General features: G+C 39.4%; 1 protein-coding gene across 12 annotated transcripts in view; it reads right to left on the minus strand.

The window, feature by feature from the left end:
* The window catches only part of LOC129786747 (uncharacterized), an 84,976-nt gene that overhangs the window by 24,200 nt on the left and 39,042 nt on the right, over nucleotides 1-21,734 (minus strand). For 4 of the 12 annotated variants that reach the window (XM_055821939.1, XM_055821938.1, XM_055821937.1 and 1 more), the window contains 8 exons: nucleotides 19,312-19,551; nucleotides 16,416-16,531; nucleotides 15,206-16,328; nucleotides 14,455-15,049; nucleotides 14,098-14,251; nucleotides 12,916-13,121; nucleotides 12,148-12,262; nucleotides 15-6,002 (listed from right to left, as the gene is read on the minus strand). In XM_055821939.1, the coding sequence (XP_055677914.1) occupies nucleotides 15-6,002; nucleotides 12,148-12,262; nucleotides 12,916-13,121; nucleotides 14,098-14,251; nucleotides 14,455-15,049; nucleotides 15,206-16,328; nucleotides 16,416-16,531; nucleotides 19,312-19,551 (8,537 nt within the window). The remainder of the gene's footprint in view (nucleotides 1-14; nucleotides 6,003-12,147; nucleotides 12,263-12,915; nucleotides 13,122-14,097; nucleotides 14,252-14,454; nucleotides 15,050-15,205; nucleotides 16,329-16,415; nucleotides 16,532-19,311; nucleotides 19,552-21,734) is intronic. The other 8 variants (XM_055821940.1, XM_055821944.1, XM_055821945.1 and 5 more) reach the window with 6 other exon arrangements.

The following is a 21,734-nucleotide window of genomic DNA, read 5'->3' on the forward strand; positions in this document are numbered from 1 at the left end:
CATAAGAAACTCACCAAAAGTGTGCACATTTTGCACTTTACGGCGCCCATCCCGACGTTGATACATTGACGTGAGGGATTGATGCTGAAGTCCGGGTGCTGAGAGGGTTTTCTTCGACATGGCTGTGGGTCGATTGAACCCTGGGGCACGATATCGCGCACTTTTAACATTATTCTGCAGGAAATGATAGACACTGTGTTGCTTTGACGACGTGGACCCGGGGAGGTTGGATGTGGACAGGCGTGGGAGGGAATTTGTGCTATTTGATGCCGTTGTCTGGAGACTCCGTGGTAATGTGGATCGTGTGGCAAAGTGTCTCTCATCGTCCGATGAATCATTGTCGGATTCACATGCAGCATCGGGGACGCTTGAACGGCGACGTGCACTCTTCTGGCTGGTCGACGATCCCCACAACTTGGAGCCCTCAATCTCATGATCCATCCCACCACCGATACTCCCACATGATCGCACACGATCAAGTTGTTCGCGACTGAGACTCTTCTGGTTGAAAAGTAAATCACCCGCGGAACGTCTCTTTGCCGCCAGCGCTGTGGCTGAGGAGGAATGATCGAGGAGAGTGAGCTTGGTGCGTGAATCTCCATTTGCAAGGAGTGCCGACTCAAAGCTCCCCCGCCAGGAGAATCGTTCATAATCACTGGCTTCCTTCTCCTCGGCAGCTGTATCACTAACACCACTACTTGATTGATGATGGAGTGGTCGTGACTCCCCCAGGAGGAGATCGTGCGACTTGCTGCGCGGTAGGTGGGCAAAAGTAATCTTTTCCGGCTTCTCCATGGCGCTATCCGACGTGCTGTCGTCATCCTCGGTTGTTGTGGCGGATATTTTAGCCTGCAACCGTCTGTGATGCCGCGAAGCAGCTGCCCCGCGTGGGGAGGAACTTGCATGAGACTCACCACTACTCACTTCGTGCATTAGAGCCACCAATCTACTACCAATATGGTGGATAACTTTGGCAAAAATCGGAGGACTTCCCGTGGAAGTTGTGGGTTTTTCCTCACCAGCAGCAATCTTCGAAAAGCTCGCCACGAGCTTTTGATACACAAAAGCTGTCTCACGATTTAACCCTGGATTTTCATTTGTCTCCCCAATCAGCAAGCCCCCATCCCCACGATCACCCTCCTCATCGTGATCCACAACAGTGCTGTCGAATTTATTGATAATCTGCTGGCAACTTGCGGAGATTTGTTCCTGCAGCTCGGACTTCTTGGGCTTTTTCCCTGCACCCTCGAGGTCTGAACTTGTGTAATCGGATGAATCGTAGGAATCTGACCATGTATCCTCACTACTGAGATACTCAACAATCTCCCGCACTTGATCATCATTTATTCCTGGCACAGTCTTCATGAGCCGTGTCAGCTCATTCTCAAAGTACACCAATTGCGGTGGTTTGCTACGGTTTCGTGGTTTTGCAATTGGTGTACCACTTTTCGGTGACTCACCGGACAATTCAGCATGTGTCGTGGTGGGAGCTACTTTGGAGGATTGTGACATACTCTGCACATTGGCACTCGCAGCCACGAGTGTCTTAAAGAATTGCCTCATCTTCGACATCATTACATTTGTCTCCTCATCGGAGCTCCAATTGTTGAAGCTATCCTTGCGCGTTAGCATTGCAGATGGTGGTGTTGATTTTGTGGCACTTCCTGAACTTTCCGTCTCCTTCACGTCACAGCGATTCTCCTCCTCAATCTCCTCGAGTTCCACCTTCAATTCGGACGATTTGAGGGAATCATCAGTCTTAAGGAGATCATCGTTACTCCCCACAAAACCACTATCACGACTGTGTTGCTTCCGGGATTGCACGAGATTATTGGGCGGCAGAAGATATTCGGGTTGAGGTGTTTTGCGATCTTCATCATCCGACAGATCACTCTCCTCCTTATCATCCGCATGCTCAAGTCGCTTCTTATTCTGTTTCTTCCTCTTCATTGTATCACTCTGCCCATCGGGTTTATCTGCACTCAATGTATTCTCATCACATGTATCCGTTTCTGAAGAATCATTCGAATCATTTGTGTCATTCACAACCTGATCCGGTGCACAATCTTCCTTTGCCAGAAGATTATCCAACGAGGAACTGTGAGATCTTCCTGAACCCCTTGCCCGAACGAGCTTTTTCCTCCTCTGCTCGGGACTTGGTCTACCCTCACTATCACTCCCCACACTACCACTACCATCGGAATCTGCATGCTCTGCTGAAAATCCCATGAATCCTGTTAGAAAATACTTTTCAAGACGCGAAGCTGTTAAATCAGCTGCTGGATTTGTCTCCACATTTGCATCATCAGGTCCTCCCAGGCTGTCCATTCCTTCACTGCAAATGCTACTACTTTCAGACAAGGAATCCTCGCGATTTTCAAGGGATACAGCACTGGGTTTCCCATCTCCCAGCCCGTAGAAAAAGTACTTTTCGAGATCCGATGCTGAAACACGGTATTTGTTCTTCATGCTCGATTGCTCCACCTCACTCTCCTCGCAACTCTCCTCAACAATTGTGTGAAGGGTAAAATCTATTGCGGTACGATTGTATCCACGCAGCTCCTCTTCACGGTCTATGGTTGACGATAGCGTGATCTCCTCCCCTGAATCCATGTCGGAATCAGTGGCTGTATTACCACCAAACTCCTCATCGTCATTGTTGCTGATCTCCTCCACCCAGGAGTCATCATCCGCGAGACCCTCTTCGAGGCTAATAACCGCCGACAGTGTATTCGCGCCAGTAACCACGGTGACGTCATCCACACCATTCTTCCCACTGCCACTCATCATCATTTTATTCTCCTCACTCTCACTGCACTTGTCCTGCTCAATGGGGGTGCTACCGTTGCTGGTATTTTCACTTGAATTCACAATTTTAATTGGTCGCCTCTTGGACGATTTTGGGGACACATCATCGGCACCTAGGGCACGCATAAAATACCCCGCTAGGGTATTATCACCACTGCACACATCATCAACATCTTGGGAATTTGTATGATGCACAATCACCGTGTCGGATTCCTCGTCGGACACAATACGCGTCGTATCGGTGGCAACGATATTCACTTGCACAGCAGGAGGGGTTGTGGCACGTGCATCCTGTGTGATCATTACCAAACTTGTGTACTTGGTCCCACCAGCTGGGCCATTGTGCGCCGCGTCCGTGCTTGTCGATTGTTCACTCTCAACTACCTCATGATCACCGCCACGATCACCGTCGCGATCACCTTCGCCACTTTCACAGGTGTCTTCGTCGTGTGTCGGCACTGTGTTGCCCTCACCTGGTGCTGCGGCGGTGGGGGACCCGTCGCGATCACTGGAGCAAATCTCCGTCGTTGTATGTGTGCACACTTCGCGGTCACCGGTGTGTATTGGTGCACCACCGCAAGAATTCGTTGCACTTTCAATTTCCACTGAAGTTGCTGCCGCTGCTACTGCACCAGAAGATGCCATCTCTTCCCGCTCTAAACTAGTTTCTTCTCCATCATGATTTTCATCATCCACACTCCTCCCTTCTGATTTGTCTGCAATTTCTTCACGAGATTTCTCATTAGAACTTATTTTGTCATCAACATTCAGGGAATCACTTGAGCAACCTTCCGGGAATGCTTCCTCCTCTTTCATGGGTAACTCCCACACATTGCTGACGTCGTTACTTGACCTGTCGACCACTTCATTATCCACCAAACTCGTATCAATACAACATTCACTTTCGTCTTGAACTGCTGCCTCGAGACTGTCCGCCACTGGTGATTCCGTTTGCGTATTCTCCATGCCACTCGTTCCCGATACATTATCACTTTTGGCATTTATTGTGTGCTCATCTGACACTGCACAGCTCTCATTAGATACTCTCGTATCACATTCCTCCTCCTCCTCCTCCTCAGTCTCGTTGTCTTGTGAATCACTCGAACTCTCCAGCACATTGTACGTCTTTTCCGCACTACATACCACTGCTGAATTTGTACTCTCTCCCTGTGGTTGGTCAGTTAATTCCTGGCCATGGAATGTATTAGCTTCAAGTGCTGCATGCACTTCATCATCATCGAGGAATTTAACAGAATTCAACACAACCTCTTGTGGAGTCTCCCCATCATCATCGAGGCATCTAATGTAATTGAGGACAATTGGATTTTCAGGATCGTCTGAATGTGCCTCATCAACAAGCCCATCAGGTTCACTCTCACTACCACCACTGCCACTACTACTCTCTGTTGTGGAAGCTCTATTGGTTTCCCTTTCGGGAATTTCCTTCACATAATTCAAAATAATTCCACAATCCTTCTCAGTGTCTGTATCATTGTCCGAGGAATCTTCCGTATTCCCATCGGAACTTTGGGAATCTGACGATGAATCGCGACGATTCACAACAAACACACGCGAAAATCTCTTGGATTTTGGTCGTCGGTCTGCCACTGTGCCCGTGTCGTCACTGTCAGTGGCTTCCGTTTCTGACGAGCTCGGATCCTCGCGTGCTGAACTGCTGGACACCGATTGACGCTCCTCATTGTCACTGTGCCCCACATCACTCACCCCACCGTCACCCTCATTGTCACTCTCCTCCTCCTCCTCCCCATGGGCATTGTCCCCAGTGACATCGTAACTCCGTCGAATGGGTCGCACTTGGCCCACGTCGCTATCGTGGGATGAGTCAGAGTCACTGGAAAATACATTCTCAGACTGCAGATACCCACACGTGAGCGTGTCAACAACACTACCCACGGACATTTTGTCCTTTTTTTCCACTTCACTCCCATACACGGGATTCTCCTCCTGTTTCTTCCCACTGCCCTCGTACCTTTCCCTGCACGCACTAATTAAATTACTCTCCGCCACCACAGGTGTCTCGCACGAATCTACTGAAATCGCGTCGTTGGCAACTTTCCCGTGTTGTTTTGCACCATCGCACAGTGATAAGGAAACCTTATCGGTGGGTTCAGGCGTACAATTGCGATTGACTAAAATGCTGCCGTCACTTCCACGCACATCTCTCGCATCACTTGCCACCACAACCTCTTCTTGGGCCGGTGTTGCGATGGGCACTGCTGGATTGCATTCTATTTGTTCGACGGTCGGACCGGTACTGCCGCCGTCTTCAGCACGATCGTACGGCACGGGTTCAGTGTTGCGAAACACACCAGACGCACTTGTGGTGCCTCCTTCTTGGTCTGCTTGTTGTATTTTAGCTTTCTCCTCCTCACCCTTTTGCTGTTGGTGCACCAGTGCCGCTGTATTCCACAATTGAAAAATATCCACCTGGCGTTGCTGAATTGCACGTATTTTCTGCTTTGCCACCGAATCCTCAATCTCTTCGGGTTGCACCAGCAAATCCGATGGATTCCAATTTGGTGGGATAAGCACGGGAATTGGCACAAACACCGTTGTTCCACCACATGTGCATTCCTTCTTTGCAGCCGATTTCCCCTTGTCACTGCATTCAGATGTTGAGGACACCTTCCCACTGGATTGCGACCAAGTTTTCCGCGTGAAATTCTTCATAAACATCAACTCTTGATTGACAAAACCATCAGAACTTGTTGGCGAAGAACTCTCTGCGTGCACAAGAAGCTCCTCATCCGTCCCTGTGTCGCTTTCGCGGAGTCTCTGGCGCATCAAGAAGGGGGATTCCGTGTGACCTCTCCTGTAGAAAATTGGCGAAGTCATGGGGGAACTCTTGAAGTGCTTCCTCCGTACACTTGGCGAATCAAAGGGTGACACGGAAAAATCCCTGAAGATTGCACGACTCCCCACGCCAGGTTCAAAATAATCCCAATCACAATCGTCCAGGGAGATGCTGTGTCGTGTATTTACTGAGCTGGTCGTTGAGCTACTATCCTCAAATTCCTCCTCTTTGCTGGATGAATCGGCGGAACTGATAAAGACCAACTTGTATTCATCTGTATCGGGGTACAGCATCTTCAGGCCATTGCAATTCTCATAGTCAGAAATGTCATCTTGCATGAGGGAAGATTTCCTATTTCGTGGTCCGGTGCACGCGTCACCTGAATTATATGCACCAATTAGTTGCTGTTGCATAGATACCATGTCATGCCCTTCACCCCAAATTACATCGACACTGCCCTACATATACTCAGCATGTTGTTAGGCCATCACCAACACCATTTGGTTAGTCACATATCGTTTTCCAATATACTACCAATACACCCATTACCATACTTATGTAGGTACATATGCAGCACATATTGCTTATTTACACATTCATTTTACATGGTAGGTATTACCTACTACCTCTTCCACATCCCCGCCAGCATAACATGTGTTTCGCTTTCTAGTCACAACAAAACCCATCAGAACATCATTGCATGCTGCTGATAGCATTTTGGTCAGAATCAGCACCCAGACAATACCAACATACCCTTCATTACCACTGTCGCTGCCACACAAATTGAAATTCTAGCTTTTAACTAACATTGCACAAAACTTCCCAGAAACACAGAGAGGTGATTATTTGTTGCTTCAACAAATGTTGATTTGTTGAAATAACTAATTTCTCAAAAAATATTTTTTCTAAAAGGAAAAGAGTCTTTAAGAAAATTCCATTTATTGGTCAAAGTTTTTTGATTTTTGGAAAAATTTCTCTTAATTCTTTTATTTCTGAGTAAGGTTGTTCAAAACTATTAATGGAATTTTCTTATTTTTTTACATCTCTTGCTAATTTTAATTAGTAAGAGTTTTTAGTAAAGTTAACCACCTTCACCAAAACAATACCAATAAAAAAACTTTTCTCAATTAATTAATTTTTTTCCAATATTCATTCATTTAATTATTTATTTATTTATTTATCTTCTCACTGAGAGAGAAAGCAATTTTCTTTACTTTTCTAAACAATTTTGAAAAAGAATTTATAATAATAATAATAATAATTGGTTTATTCACATTCCATTTTTTGATTTTACACGTTTTTTCCCTATACATTTTTAATCTACAAATTCAATTTGCGATGTGTGATGTACAAATGGGCGCGTAGATCATCTGTGGAATGGATACGCCGCACCGGAGTCTGTAGTGTAGACTGTGTTGGCTGCGGGGGGGATGTAGATTATCCCGTCTGCGGCAGAGGTCCGGCAACTGGAGGAGGATTTCACAACTTAGATGCAGTCCGCTGACAATCGATCTTTCATAGCCATCGGGAGACAGTTCACGGCACTCGATCACTATAGGTGCATCTTTCGCCAGATAGATGGTGCTGCAGTTATGCTCCGCCTCAAAGTAACTCAAACGTGCGTTGGAGCAGGAAAGGATGAACTGTGGAATGGAAAGGAAAGAGAGGATAGGAAACACGGGCCATGAACGGCGAAAAAACCGCAGGGGGATTCGAACCCTCTACTCCGGGGAGGTATGACCAAGAGTCGTGCTTAAACCCTCTCGGCCACCGGAGCTCAAAGAACTTAAAAACTTAACTTTCAAAGAACTTAAAAAATTCCGGACATAAAGTTAAAAAGCTTTTTAGATATAATAGATAGAATTAAATTCTAGAAATAATAAATAAATAAATAAATTATTGAATTGATCTTCCTTATCTTTCTTATCTTTCATCGTAATTTCCACTAATTTAATTAATGAAAAATTGAATTTTCTTCCAAAGAGTTTTGTAGTTAGAACCTCAAAATTCTTGCAAACAATAATTAACTAAAGAAGAATGATATTATATTATAAAAGAGGCTTTGATTAGCAAAATAGCAGTTTTTTTTCATTAGCTTTTGCTCTGATTTTCCTCATTATTTCGCACTCAAAAGAAAATGAATTTTCTCTACAAAATAAGAACTTTGTTGATTTTACAAATATTTTCTCTCAGTACATAATGCAAATGCATAATACCTTTTGGGAGCACACACAACTACATGGCATCGAATGACCCCACCAATCCGGCATCACTAATCTCCCGTAATACAGATGACATGAAATTATTCTTGCGTCAGCCAATATGTAATTAACATTGGGCATGAACAAAGGGATTTTATTGGTTTTTCGACTTGACTGTTCCTCTCCATTAACCCAAAACGGTCAGTCTTCTAATCAACTCCCATATAGTGCGAGTATATGTCTCCGGGAAGATACCCTCATTTCTCCGTGTCTGCCATCAAACTCAAAATGAATTATGTGAGTTTGTTTTTATTGTTTTCAACATGACCAACTGGACGGGAGCTAAGCATGGAGCTCTGTGTGCAGCAGCAGCACATGGGCTATGAGACAGCTTCAATCTTAATTACGAGAAATTGGCCAAATTGTAATTATCAATTATCGCTCGTAATTTATTGTTCGTGTTATTATGCTCCTGCCTCCTCACATGGGATGGATCAACAACAAATTAGACGACGTTACGTTAACAGAATATATTCTCCAGAAGGTTCTACATAAAGAATAGCTCAAGATTTTTCAGAGACTTTCTCATAGACATTGGCACACTTTTACATTTAACTGTGTCTTATGCGAAGAAAAATTTAAACAACAAGATAAAATGTAGCGATAATTCGCTACGCTTTAATTACAATAATTGAGTCCACAAAAAAGAGCAATTGATACTCTTTTGTGACCACTACGCGAGAATTATTTTTAAAGAAATTTCACTTTATGCAGCAATAATGCAGACAAATCTCTTTGAAAATCTCAAATCCATTCTATGGCATAAATCACACCGCACTTCTCTGCTTGAGTGATTCTTAAAGTGGAAACGGTGAGTGAAGAGAATATAAAATTGTTGTATAGTTTCCCTGAGTCAGAAAATCTCTATCTATGCTATATACTCAATGAAGTACCTCCGTAATTGATTTATCGTATCTGATTATTTTTTTGCAGCAACTATATACCTCGTAAATTCCGCACACTTCATGTACAGTTTAGTGAAAACAAATTACTCCCGGGTGGTACCTTGAAAGAATCAGCAATGCATTTTATTATTTCCAACCTCGGGCATTTTCTAAAAATTTCCATGTTAAGTACAATTTTTCCCCTTCATTTACCACCCAGCAAAAGAGGAAGATTTCTGGGTCATTTTGGTGAAATTCATTCGTACATTGCGGTGGGGCTACACTACACACACACACACATAGCTAACTGAGGGGCCACTTAATCGTCTTTTGCTGTTACCCATTTGGGAAGTTAATAATCCGAAACACTAAAAACTTGGTCAAACAATGCCAATAAAATGTACAACACTTGCAAGAAATGAAAGCAACCATCGATGATGAATTTCCTCAATAAAAAAAAAAACTTTAAGTGCCTTTTCGGCATCACCTGCTGCTTATTCTAAAGTATAAAGAGAAAACTACAATAATTAGTTAAGCTAATTGTCTTGAATTGTCTTACATTTTATTTTAGCTGATACGAAGTTCTTCTTCTAGAAGAATCTAGGATTAAATTTTCTGCAATGAGAGACAGGTTGATAAGAATATAAAGTTTGTAGAATATTTCCACGCAATTTAGAAAATTATTCTGAAATTTTATCAGCAATATAGGGAAATGGTTTCATGTCAATTGAGGTTTGTTTTACCGCACAATGACTGATAAATGCTTTATTTTTAAATTGATAACAATGTTTTGATAGAATATATCAGACGAATGTTTAATTTATTAAAGCACTGCGGCGTGGAAAGAATGGGAGCTTTGCGAACTTTAGTATAATTTTATATTTTAAAATTTAATTAATATTTTTGTTTTAATCAAATTATTTGTAGGAAATTAACCCATTACGTACGCTTGGTTTTTTTTTATTATCTTTAATTGCATAAAAATGACATGAAAATTTTATATTTTCACAGGAAAACTAATGAATTCGGTTAAAGAAATAGTTTGAGAATTTTTATGCGAAAATATAATTTTTCTTGATAATTTCTGGACAAGTTTGAGACTTTGCGGAAATTTCAAAAAATCCTTGAACATATCTTGGTTAAAACTTCCTTTTCTCATTGACTACAAAACACGAGAATTCAGGCGAATAATTCCCAATTTTCATCCTTTATTCAAGGCCCAAAGGAGATAATGAAAATTCCTCGAAAACCAATTTGATAAATCATCGAAGCAAATTCACCAAGAATTTAATCAAAACCTAATTATTCTAATCACTATTGGTGTATGTAGAGTAGAGAATGATCAAAAGCATGTGTGCGGTGGTATGTAAGCGATTGACGAGCCCCTTGGCTAAATATACTAATTAGCACCGAAAACTTTCCTCTTGCCACCACGTATATGAGGAATCTAATCAGAACACATTGGGAGCTTAGTTTTCATAATGTTAATGAAAGCTCTGTTTGTGTGTGTTTTGCAAAAACACCCGGAAAACTTTTGCTTTTCGGTTGGGTAATGAAAGCACAAAATTTTAGAATAATTAAAAAGTATACCATCCGTACTATGAAAATGTTTTTCTTCTCTTGGAACTTTTTCATGAAAATTTATCCCACAAGGCAATACGATGCGCCCTGTTAAATTCCGTATAAAGGTGTAAGAAAAAAAAATTAGGCGTTGAGGCACGATAATTAAATGTTTTTTTTTTGGAGGAATTTCTAATTGATGACTGCGGGGAAATAAAAGAAGTTTTATTGCGAAAAATAATTACACCACTTGGCACACATTTTGCAGCAATACGCCCCCACCATTTTCTTATTCCCTACGCCCTCCGCGTTGTTCTGTTTTGGAAAATGCTGAGATGATAATAAAAGCCAAAGCAAATGAAATTAATTCGTCATTTTACCTCATTACCATACAAATAATAGTCTGTCTCTCTTTCATCTGCTGCACTCATTCGGGTGGATAAATTAAAATATCGTACTCCCACGCCCAAGTCTTTTTCGTATATTACTTGCAAGTTGAACGTAATATAGCATTACATCCCCCACATTGTATGTTTGCTTTATGTGGGATCAATGGAAAAAGTTTATGTCGTCATCTTTAATTAATGGCACTGAGGTATGTTGCTGGCTGCCGTGGTATAAAATGTAAATGATACGACATGCTAAATTTGCGACAGAGCGATTTTTTTCTTTCATATGAGAGCAGAAAAAATGGTCTATAAATGCCAAGTGGCGCCTATAAATTTTTCATTGTGTTTGTGAAATTATTAGTTTATCTTTCCATGTTGTTTATGCTGGAAGATGTTTGATAATTTGCAACATTTTTCATTGAATATGTAGTTCAAATTGATGCTAAATAATTTACAAAATTAACTATTTTAGGAAGATTAATTTCGCTGGATTTTTCAAAGATTATTTCGTAAAATATTAATAGAAATTAACAAAATTTTACTCATATACGCTTCATATTTTTCTTTGAGCTTTACTTATGCAAAAGCTTTCAATAGAGTAAAAATATATAATCATTATATAAAGCTTTCCTAACAAACTTTTCTTTTTTACCACGAGAACAAAGCCGAGAACTTTTAACTACACCTTCTGCTTTTCTTAACAAGTTGGAATCTTTCATAAGAGATTTCTGTGAATTGCAGAAAAGTTCTTTTTCTTCTTTTTCATTTGTTAGTAAGTATATATTTACTTTTCTAACATGTTATGTACCTACTACAAATATTTGCTACTGAATTCACTGAATTAATCAATTTGAACTTTTTTTTTGTGATGTGAGTTTTTCTCAAGAAAAACTCCATTCAGATCTCACCAAAAGCTTAAAAAGCACATATGTAGTATAAGTGTGTTTGTCACTTTAGAAGCTTCCACCACCATAGATTAGTAAGATTCAAGCACAAGGGGAAGGAGAATATTGTGAATAGTTAGTGTGGAAACTTTTTTGGTAAGTTGCTGGTGAATAATTTCTCAATTTACTCACACAGGGAAGCAAAAGGAAGGAAAAAGTCAAACCTCAACAATGTTTTCCCAAAGTCACAAAAAAGCACATGGAAATACCCAAGAAAACTTCATTATACGTTACAGATTGTGTGTGAATTTGCAAGAAACTTAGAGAGAGAGAGACAAGTAGGGCGAGATTGTATTACAGGGGGTTTTATGGAAACTTTAAATAGTTGTTGCACATAAAGTTTTCTTGGATATAGATCGATAACCATGGCTGGTTAATTAGAAACTGGCTGAGAGGAGAGATTTTTCACTTCTCACCAGCAATAGCTCTGCATACTACAAAACTATACACAGGTATATGTAAATAAGTAAAAAATAGCAGTCTTACCTCCCTCCTCAGCTGCCTTCTTGGCGTTGCGTCTCTGAAGAACGACCTTCTTGAAAATCACGGCTGCCGCCTCTACAGCGCTCTGAATTTCAGCTTCACCCAGTGTGGTCTTGTGCTGAAAGCCACAAAATGAATACACGGTTGTTATTGACTTCAATGTGAATAAGGAAGGAACACCATATTTGGGAGCTTTGTGATTTTTCTTCGGGGGGGAATGGGTTGCAGAATATCCCCAAAAATAGCCCTTCAATTGCCAATCTCTTGCGAAAGATTAGAGGGGGATGAAGAGCCCCAAAGACGTCGAGAGTCTTTTGTGTGTGATTTCTAATGAGGCGTAACGAGGAGATTCTCACAAACATCGGGTGGCATTTTCTTCCTCTCATGCAGCTTGACGTCACACAAACTCTAAGCATTTTCTTTACCAACATTTTTTTCTTCTCCCTTTTTGCCCACCCATGCAATCAGACGCCGCAGCATGAGGTGGGCATAGAGGCGCTCGTCCCAAAGACCGCCCTGAGGTGACTTTATGCACTCCCTGTTGCGCTTAATGAAAGCTCCCGATGAACATAACTCATGTTACATGCAATTAAAGCGCCTAGAATCCGGCATTTCTTCACTCTTCTATTACATACAGCAACGACGGCAAAAAGCTCCCCACAGCATAGCACCCGAGTAGCTCTCGCAAATATATTGTATCGTAAACACTGTAATTTCTCTTTCCTTGCTATATATGAAAGATTACGAGAGAAAAAAGTCCCTCAGACTCACCTCAGCGGGAAGTTTTCGTTTTACATCCTGCTGCTCATCACAGATGCTGGCCTTCCGTTCGTCTGATTCGTTGAAAATTCCCTCATCGAGTGAATGGCATTTGTTATCATCCAATGCATTTCGTAGCCTCTCACTCATAGATGCGGTCTTCATTACAGCTTCCAAGCTGCGTGAATCGCGCTTCTGCAGCGGTATTGCCTTTGGAGCTGAGTTATTGACGTGTGCGGAAGTAATGGAAAGATGAAAAGAAAAGACAGAGATTTTGTCAAAATTGTTCGATTCGTTTTGTGCGGAAGTTTCAAATGCACCCAGAAAAACAAGAAACTTTTGGAGAGCTTTAAAGGAAAAATTAAGCTTAAGGTTAAATTATTCACAAAAGCTCTAGAGAAGTTTTCTTAGTTAGACTTAGAAAAAAGCTTTCATTCTTGAATATTTCCTAATTTCTAAATAGGTAACAATTTTCATTGAAAGAAAAGCAAAGGAAACTACAGAAAAAAATGATATAATCTGGGCTTTAAAATCTTTTAGAAAAATTAAATTAATTAAATTAAAAGAAAACTATTAAAACTATCAAAGTTTTTAGAGCTTTTAGGAGATTTTTGGAATAGTAGGTAGCAATAACACAATTTATGAAATTCGTTAATATATTAAAACCTATTGTACTTAGGTAAGAAAATAAGCTTTAAAAGCTTTAGAAGTTTATCAGGAATTGTTTCACATTGAAGCTCAACAATGTGTGTTAAGAATTCCATTTTATCGGATTGTAAATTCAAAAGACTTTCAAGTATTTAAAATTCCCTAAAAGCCAAAGTACTTCCATGTTGATTCTTTGCAATATTCTTAAAATAAAAATAAGAATTCTTCCTATTCACTGAAACGCTTTTCTTCGTAGGTACCTATAAAACTCAACCGACAGCAGTTGTTTAATGAGACCATAAAGGTAAAACACCTCCTTAAGGTGATTCTTATGGCTTTAAAGTATTTCCTGTGATTTCCGCCAGTCAAACGGAAAAGAAGGGTATAAACGTGTGGATGATAAAAGTTTTATATACATACATGCATATAGCGCATGTAGTACCTACAACGGAGAAGCTCCAGGGTGCATTTGATGAACATTAAGAGATGTATTTTCTCTGAGTGCACACAACACTATTAAAGTTAACAGCAAGCAGCATTACTCACCCGATGATAGTGCTGAATCTGGCAAATCGAGGGATTTGTAATTCTTACGACGCGGCGATGGCAGCTTTGATAGTTTCTCTTTCTTTTGCTTCTCCAACAATTCAGCCAGGGGCTTTGGACTTGGAACTTTCACTGTGTCAGCTCGTCGTAGTATCTGCGCGGCGTAAGATTTGGATTGAAAAAAGTTTCATCATTAGTAGGGAAGAGCACAATATGTGGACACAGCATTACCATCCACAATAGATTGCATGCGATATTTGCATTCATACAGAGAGAAAAATTATATGATTTTTTGAAAAACATCGAGAGAGACACAGAAAGAAAAATTAAAAGAAAAATCTAATGTGGAAAACCCACTTGGCTATCTCCTCTTTCAGGATGTGAAAGAGACCTTCTGGTAACAGGTTTAACGGGACGTGTTCCAGAATCCTCGCTAATTGACCGCATTGTCTCTGGTTTGGGTCTTACCGGTTCCTCATCGTTGGATGACATCACCAATTCCGGTTCAATCATTTCCCGCGAACGCCTCCGGCGCGTTCTTTCCTTTTTCACCGTTCTTATGTAGTCATCCGGATGAAAGTATTCCGGTGATGAGTCATTGAGGAAACTCTCCGTTGATCGTACCGGATGCCCACGTGATGATGCCTTCCCATCTGGGGGTTTTCCCTCCTCCGGATAAAGGGACTTCTCTGCCCCCTCGTACTCATCGTAGGCGGTCTCGAGGTAGCTGCTCTCATCCGCCTCCAAATACCTCTCAGGGTAGTCAACATAGCGTGGTGGTGTCTCCCCATATGGGCCCGATGGGGGATCATCGAAGGATTCAGCGAGTGTCTGTTTGGCTTCTGCAAAGGTACGCTTGATGGGGGATCTCTGTTCGGAGTTTGTTCGAATGAGATCCTCCTTCACATGCTCTTGGCGTACTAGCCTGAAAAGAGAGTTGTTGGGTGATACCCTGGACACATGCATTCATATTAATTAATCTAGTCTACCACCGCTGTATTCCAAAGTGCCGGTGCTTCTGTTTTTTTCTTTTCTTTTTCTTCTGCAAAAGCGTACGCATCGTCGTACACTTTTGGCTGTGCGTGGTATTCATTGTGCAGTGCCTTACCTTGGTGATCGACGCGTTGGGATCTCCGGGAGGAGCCTACGACCCTCACTCGGTGCATACGATCGTGAATTGGTGTACTCCTCGTTGCTGTGGCTGCGCACCTTGATCATCTTCGAGTGATCACGATGGGCAATGGACTGGGTTGAACCCTGTTCGTCCGTCATTGTTGGGAAGTTTTGTTGCGACAGGAAGGGACGTGGGTGCTGCTGTGGTTGCGGAAAGAGGAAGTTTTGCTTCTGCCGCGGTGAAATTGGCAAGAATTTCACGCCGTGCTGATGGATGGAGAGTGAGGTCATGGTGTCGGGATTGGGAAGGGTGTTTTGTCGTGAAAATTCCGGTGAACGCTTCATATATTGCGGCGAAAGTTGCTTCTTTGGCGGAGACGTCGGCAGTAGCTTGAGGTGCTGATCGGGATTGGGTAGTGTTGATTGTCGTAGCATTTGGTAGCGTACTGCCTGCTCGGTGGTCTCACCCGGTCCATCGGGGGATTTTGAGAAAACCAACCGGCTGGGCGAGGTCGGAAGGAGTTTGGGACGTTGCTGATGTGGTGGGTACAATTGCTCAGAGGAATTTGAGGGGAAGGTTGATTGTCGTCTAAAGGGTGGACATCGTGGTTGATCATCAGACTTCTCAGGTGAACGACTAAATGATCGACTGGGACTCGTTGATGAGTACTTAACTGAGGCATGGTGCTCATTTGGCCGGCACGGGAGTGTCGATTGGCGTCTTATTGTGAAACGTGGGGGTGCTGTTGGCTGTTGCACCTCCTGATCCGATAGATCCATCATGTTCTCATTGTCCGTATTGTACGGGCTGTACTGTGGGCTCAGCTGCTGCTTCGGGGAACCTGGGGGTAGTAGGTTATTATTGCCAAAGTAATTATTCACATCGGGATTTGGCAATGTAGATTGTCGCAGTATTCGCCGCTGTTGCGGCACATCCTGATAATTGACATCGTCGATATAATCCTGAGCTTTATCATCGCTAAACTGCATTTGAGCTGATTGTAGCTGATGCTGCATGAGAGATGGGTAATTACTTATCTCCTGACTCGGTGGTAGACTGGAGTAATTTCTATATTCAGCACCGTTTCGGATATGAGGCAAATATTCGTTCTGTGGACCTAAAAATTTTCCATAAAAAGGATGAAAATTAATTTATTTTCTTTTTTTTTTCATTCTCTCTCTCCAGGTGCAGCAAAACAACTTACTTGATATTGTCCAAGATCTGCGAATGCTCTTCTTTATGATGTCTGACGCTGAATCTCGCCTTGGGGGTCCTCTGGAAAATTCGTTCATCCACTCACCAGTGGCAGATTGTAGCTCCCTGTTCGGGGAAAATGGAAGAAGGAGAACACAAATTATTGCATTAATCCTTAATTACATCACAATGTATAACTTCAAGAAAGCTCCCGCATATATACAACAACAAAACGATAATAGAGTGGAGAATAAAAGGTAAACTAAATGCCATTTTCCTTAATGAAAAACAATTTTCTTTTTTTTCTCTCTATTCTAAATTGTATTATTGGCTGAAAAATCAAATCAATATTTACAGATTAACGTGCATTGGATTTTCTCCTGCCAATCTAAAATATATTTATAGAATACCTACATACATATTTTCATCCATATCTGAATTTAAAATCTACATTTCAGAATTGAAGTTTTTGCTGCAAATCCCCCAACTCGTTGTTTTTTGGGGGGAAATATAAATAAATATTTTAATACCAATACAAATCTCTTCCCTCCGTTAGTCATCGAATGCAAGCAAAATTCAATTTTCATCAAATGTTTGAATGTGGTTAAATGTGAACATTCTGCAATCTAATAGATTTATTAATAAAGAGTCGACTTATAGAAACATAGTTTTTTAATTAAATCCACCACATTGAAAGTTTTTTGTCGTTATTAAGTGAAAGAGAGAGTGGGAGGGCAAACAAAGGATAGTCTCTCTATCTTCCTGTCATACATTTTTTTTTGTATGTATAAAACTATATGGAAATTCAATATAAAATTATTGATTAGTAATGTCCAGGAAATATAAAATGAAAGAACGTATCAAACTATATATACATATGTATGTTACTGAATGGGGTATAGAGACAATAAGATTCTGTCGTATATAAAGCTAAAGTTTATTGTGATGTACATATAGAGGAGAATTCTCTATTTAGTTTGTCGCACAACTTTGTGCCAAAGTAGCACAATGTACCGTGACAAGCAAGTGGTGGTGGGTTGGTGTATCTTGCAGACAATTATTGGAGTACAAACTCACAATCAAACTTTACATGTGGGCCTGCCAACTGCACATAATGTTTTCCTTGTTTTGCCCTTCCCACTGATTACTATTTCAAGAAAAAATTAAATCAAAAATCACTCATAAACATTAAGAAATTCACTTTTCCGTGACAAAGCATAAGTGATTCAAATGCCAATCAAAAATTAATTAAATTAGAAGCTTCAGCTTAAATAGAAAGCAAAGTTTAGGATAATTTGTTTGTCTCGTTAAAAATTTAAAAATGAACGGAAATAAATAATTTATACTGTAAAGTTTTTAAAAGCTCCCACTAATTTATTAAATTATATTTATCAGGATTGAATTGGATGAAATAAACTAAAATTATTGGATAAATAATGAATTGAATTAAGTCAATTTACTCTTATATTGATTAAAGAATCAATTTGATTCACTCAAAAAGAAATCAATAATATTCAAGGTTAAGCTTTGGTTTGTTTGTGTTTTTTCCCTCTTACGTTTATTATGTACTCTTTCATTAGATAACCAAAATAATTTATTAACTTTTAATATTTTTATTGTAAAAGCAAAATTAATCTTTTAAAAATAAGAGGATTTTTGGATTAAATCCCATTTACTATGTATACATGGAAAAATTCTATATGTATAATTGAGCTTTCAAGAACTTCCTTCGTAAAATTTTTATATTTTCTTTTCCAAACCAATACCTTATTTACATTTCTTGCAAGGATGCACATGCTTATTCAAACTCATTCTATAATTCTCTTTTACGAGATGAACTCCTCCCCTTTTATGCAAAAGGTATCATAAAAGTGCATAGAGTATAAGCATAAACGTTCATCTACGTTTCCTTCTTACTCCATCATGACTAAATAGAATAAAATTCAAAGAGTCTGCATATCACTGTTATACTTTCAAAGACATTTTTATTTACATAAATTATGTTTTTTCTCTATTCTAAATTAATGAGAAAGGTATCTTGAAAAGAAATGTGAATAAAATAGTTTCAAAAAAGTCTTTCAGTTGCGACATCATATAATAGGGGTGAAGAGACATATTTTTTCAAAGAAAAAAAAACATTGCAGATGGTTTGGAGTAAAAAAAAGTTAAATTTTCATCTAAAAACTTTTAATATAATCTGGCGTAAAATTTTAATGCACTTTCGAAGCAAAAGAGTTTGTGATTATATAGTAAGATTGTACATAATATAAAGTAAAAAGTCCTAATTGTGAAAGTTTGCACATAGCAATTTCCCAGTTATTTTAAGAAGCGTCTGGGTACTTTTGTGAAAATTCTGCAAAAATTTTCCCCCTGTGTATGAATGAAATAACATAACGACGATTTTTTGCACGAACGAAAAGTTGCTGAAAGAGGGGAAAATTGGTGGAAAATTCAAGAGTGCAATCAACACAAAAGTACAAGAATAATTTTGCCATACTTTTTTTGTGTTATTTAGGGGCTCTCTCTTGTACATATATACATATTTCATCACTGAAATAAAAATATGCTGTGAAAGAAGTGGATTGTACTTGTGCATTAATTGGTGTGGGAGTGAAGTATGTGTTTGTATGAGGAAAATTTTTCATGTAGAAAATTATATATTAGATCCTTTAATTCCGTGTTGTGCAGAGGAATTTCTTTTTGTACATAATCACTGATGTTTGATTGAAGATTTCAAGAATAAAAATGTACAAAAATGAGTAAGATAAAATTGAGTGAGAGCAAAAAAGGGGGTATGCATTTTGAGAAATAAAATACTTTTTTTTTTCTTTTAAAAATCCTTCAATTAGGGAGTTTGATTGAGGGGGGAACGACATCAAGAAAAATTGCTTTATTTTGTAACTCACATTTGCTTATGGCACACAACGCAGACCCAGTCGGTCGTGCGTCTCGTGAACTCACGGCACGCTTTGCAAACGCGAAGACGACAGGATCTGCACGGGGCGCCGCGATTAATGATCCGACCGAGCTCCGAGCAGCACCGTGAGCACGATCGCTGTATTTCAATCGTAGGCCTGTCAAGGGATCCTGCCTCAATTTTGATTGCCCCCCTGCGACGTAAGCTCTGCAGTTCAGCACGCAGAAGCCTTTTTTTGCGTGAGGGATGCCCGTTGGGTCACGGTTGTGTTTCGTGTTGTGCAAAAGTGCATTTTTTTTACATTTTGGTCAAGACAGAGAGAGAGAGAAAGAGAGAATAAAGTGAAAAGAAAGCGTGTATGTTTTGCACATAAGAGGTCTATTATTAATTTTCCAGCAATTAAAAAACAATGGTGTTGCATACTATTTAAGCAAAAAATTCAAGAAATTGACACTTAAACGGTCTTTTAATTCGATGTATTATGTCGGTGGAAACAAACGAAGCAAATTGCGATGATTATTAGCATAAACTTTGCAAACAAAAAAAACTTTCCCATAATGCAGTTTAAAAAAAAAACATTTAGCACATTTTAACATCGCATAGATTCAATAATTAGCAATGTACACCATGCTTTGTTTCCCTGGAATTTATGTATGTTTGTAAAAATAAAATGCAAACAGAAAGCACGACATAAAAGCTCATAAATTGGTGAAGAACGGAAAATAAAAATAAAATAAGTGCTCACATTTTAGATAAGGGAAATACACCTGAAGCGGTATAACGAATTGAAAAATTATTAACAACAATAGTTGAAATTTTTATGGAGTTTTTATGTCGATAAGTTTTAATGGGATTCTCCTGATTAATTGCTTGTATTTTATCGTTTACATTCCGCCATGAATAATGACAATATCGGGCGATATATTTTTTATTAGTTGGGTAAATAAAAATGATAATTAATTACTTTTTTCTTGTTTTAAAAATTAAATAAAGTTAAAAATACTTCACTTTATCAAACAATTTAATTCATAGGTAGGTATATTAATTAAAAGAGTTGTTGAAAGCTCCAGGGAGCTTTTGGGTCTTTTGAGAATATAACGATTTATTAAAGTATTTTAAAAACTTTTCTTAGGCAAAAATTCAATAAATTCAATAGAATTTGACGTGAATTTCCAACATGTATAAACCCCCTTCCATTAATTGGGATGACTACAAATTTTAGTGCTATATATCGAATGTTTATGGGTGTCATCATAATATTAAGCTCCACCACATAAATTGGATCCCTCTTAATTTCTAATTAATCCCATCAATCATACAATTCAATTAACTTCAAAATGTGTATCATTTTGGAAGCAAAAACACATTCTATGTGTTTGTGAGAAAGCCTCACAAAAGCGAGAGTGTTGTATGTATTTGCTTCGTAGCTTTGAAAGGAAATTTCGTGTATATATGTAGATCAAATAAAACATCGAGAGTCTCAATGCTTGAGAAATGAAATTCCATTATTGTGGGGATTTTGGGTGGCGCTCTAGCCTAATTATCATTTAACTGGTGGCCCTGCCAAATGAACGTTCAACACGCAATTCCTCATAAAATGAATATATTTTGAGGTTTTATATACATTTTTTTTCACCCTAAAAATATTCACGGGACATTTGGGCTCAACATTTGCGTTAATTTTCACTTATTCAGCACTTCTGATTGCTCAGCACCACACTCACCGCCCGGTGTGGTCAGTGGCCCTCCATCATTCGTCACACAAAACTGTTTCACCTCACGTGCAAAACATCAAGAAAGTTCTTCACTTTTTTTTCTATGATAAATGTTTCCATACATAGAAATTGTTTTTTTTTTCACATTTGGAAAACGACAAGGTGAGCTTTTGCTACTGAACGAGAGAGCTTTCGGCATAATGGTTTTTTAATGCTCTCTCCCAGGGCTTTTTCCTAGACGTCGTCATTTTTCACTTTGTTGAAAAACACATCTCAAATGATGCGGAAATTATGCAGAAAAATATGCTTAAAAATTGATATATAGCACAATTTTGCAAAAAAGAGTTATTTTAATCGGATTAGTGATATGAATAGTTTTCCATGTGCCAGGAAATTATGTACATAGGTAGTTGAAGTAATATACAACCAGGCATACAACTTTCCATGATTTTCAATTTCATCTGTTGCATTTCGCGTGCCAACAATTTTTTTTCTCTGTATATTTCTAGAACTTTGCGGTGCCATTCAGAAGTTGTGAAAATGAAGGCAAACTTCCAACCATGATACGCTCGTTATGTATGATAATAAATTGGTATGTTGACATAGCAATATGTACATTGCAGAACACGTTAGTCATAGAGTTTTAAATTTATATCAATTTAATATGAACATATCTCACTTGAGAGACAAATATACA

The sequence above is a fragment of the Lutzomyia longipalpis genome, chromosome 1, assembly GCF_024334085.1.
Source record: "Lutzomyia longipalpis isolate SR_M1_2022 chromosome 1, ASM2433408v1".
Classification (NCBI taxonomy): domain Eukaryota; kingdom Metazoa; phylum Arthropoda; class Insecta; order Diptera; family Psychodidae; genus Lutzomyia; species Lutzomyia longipalpis.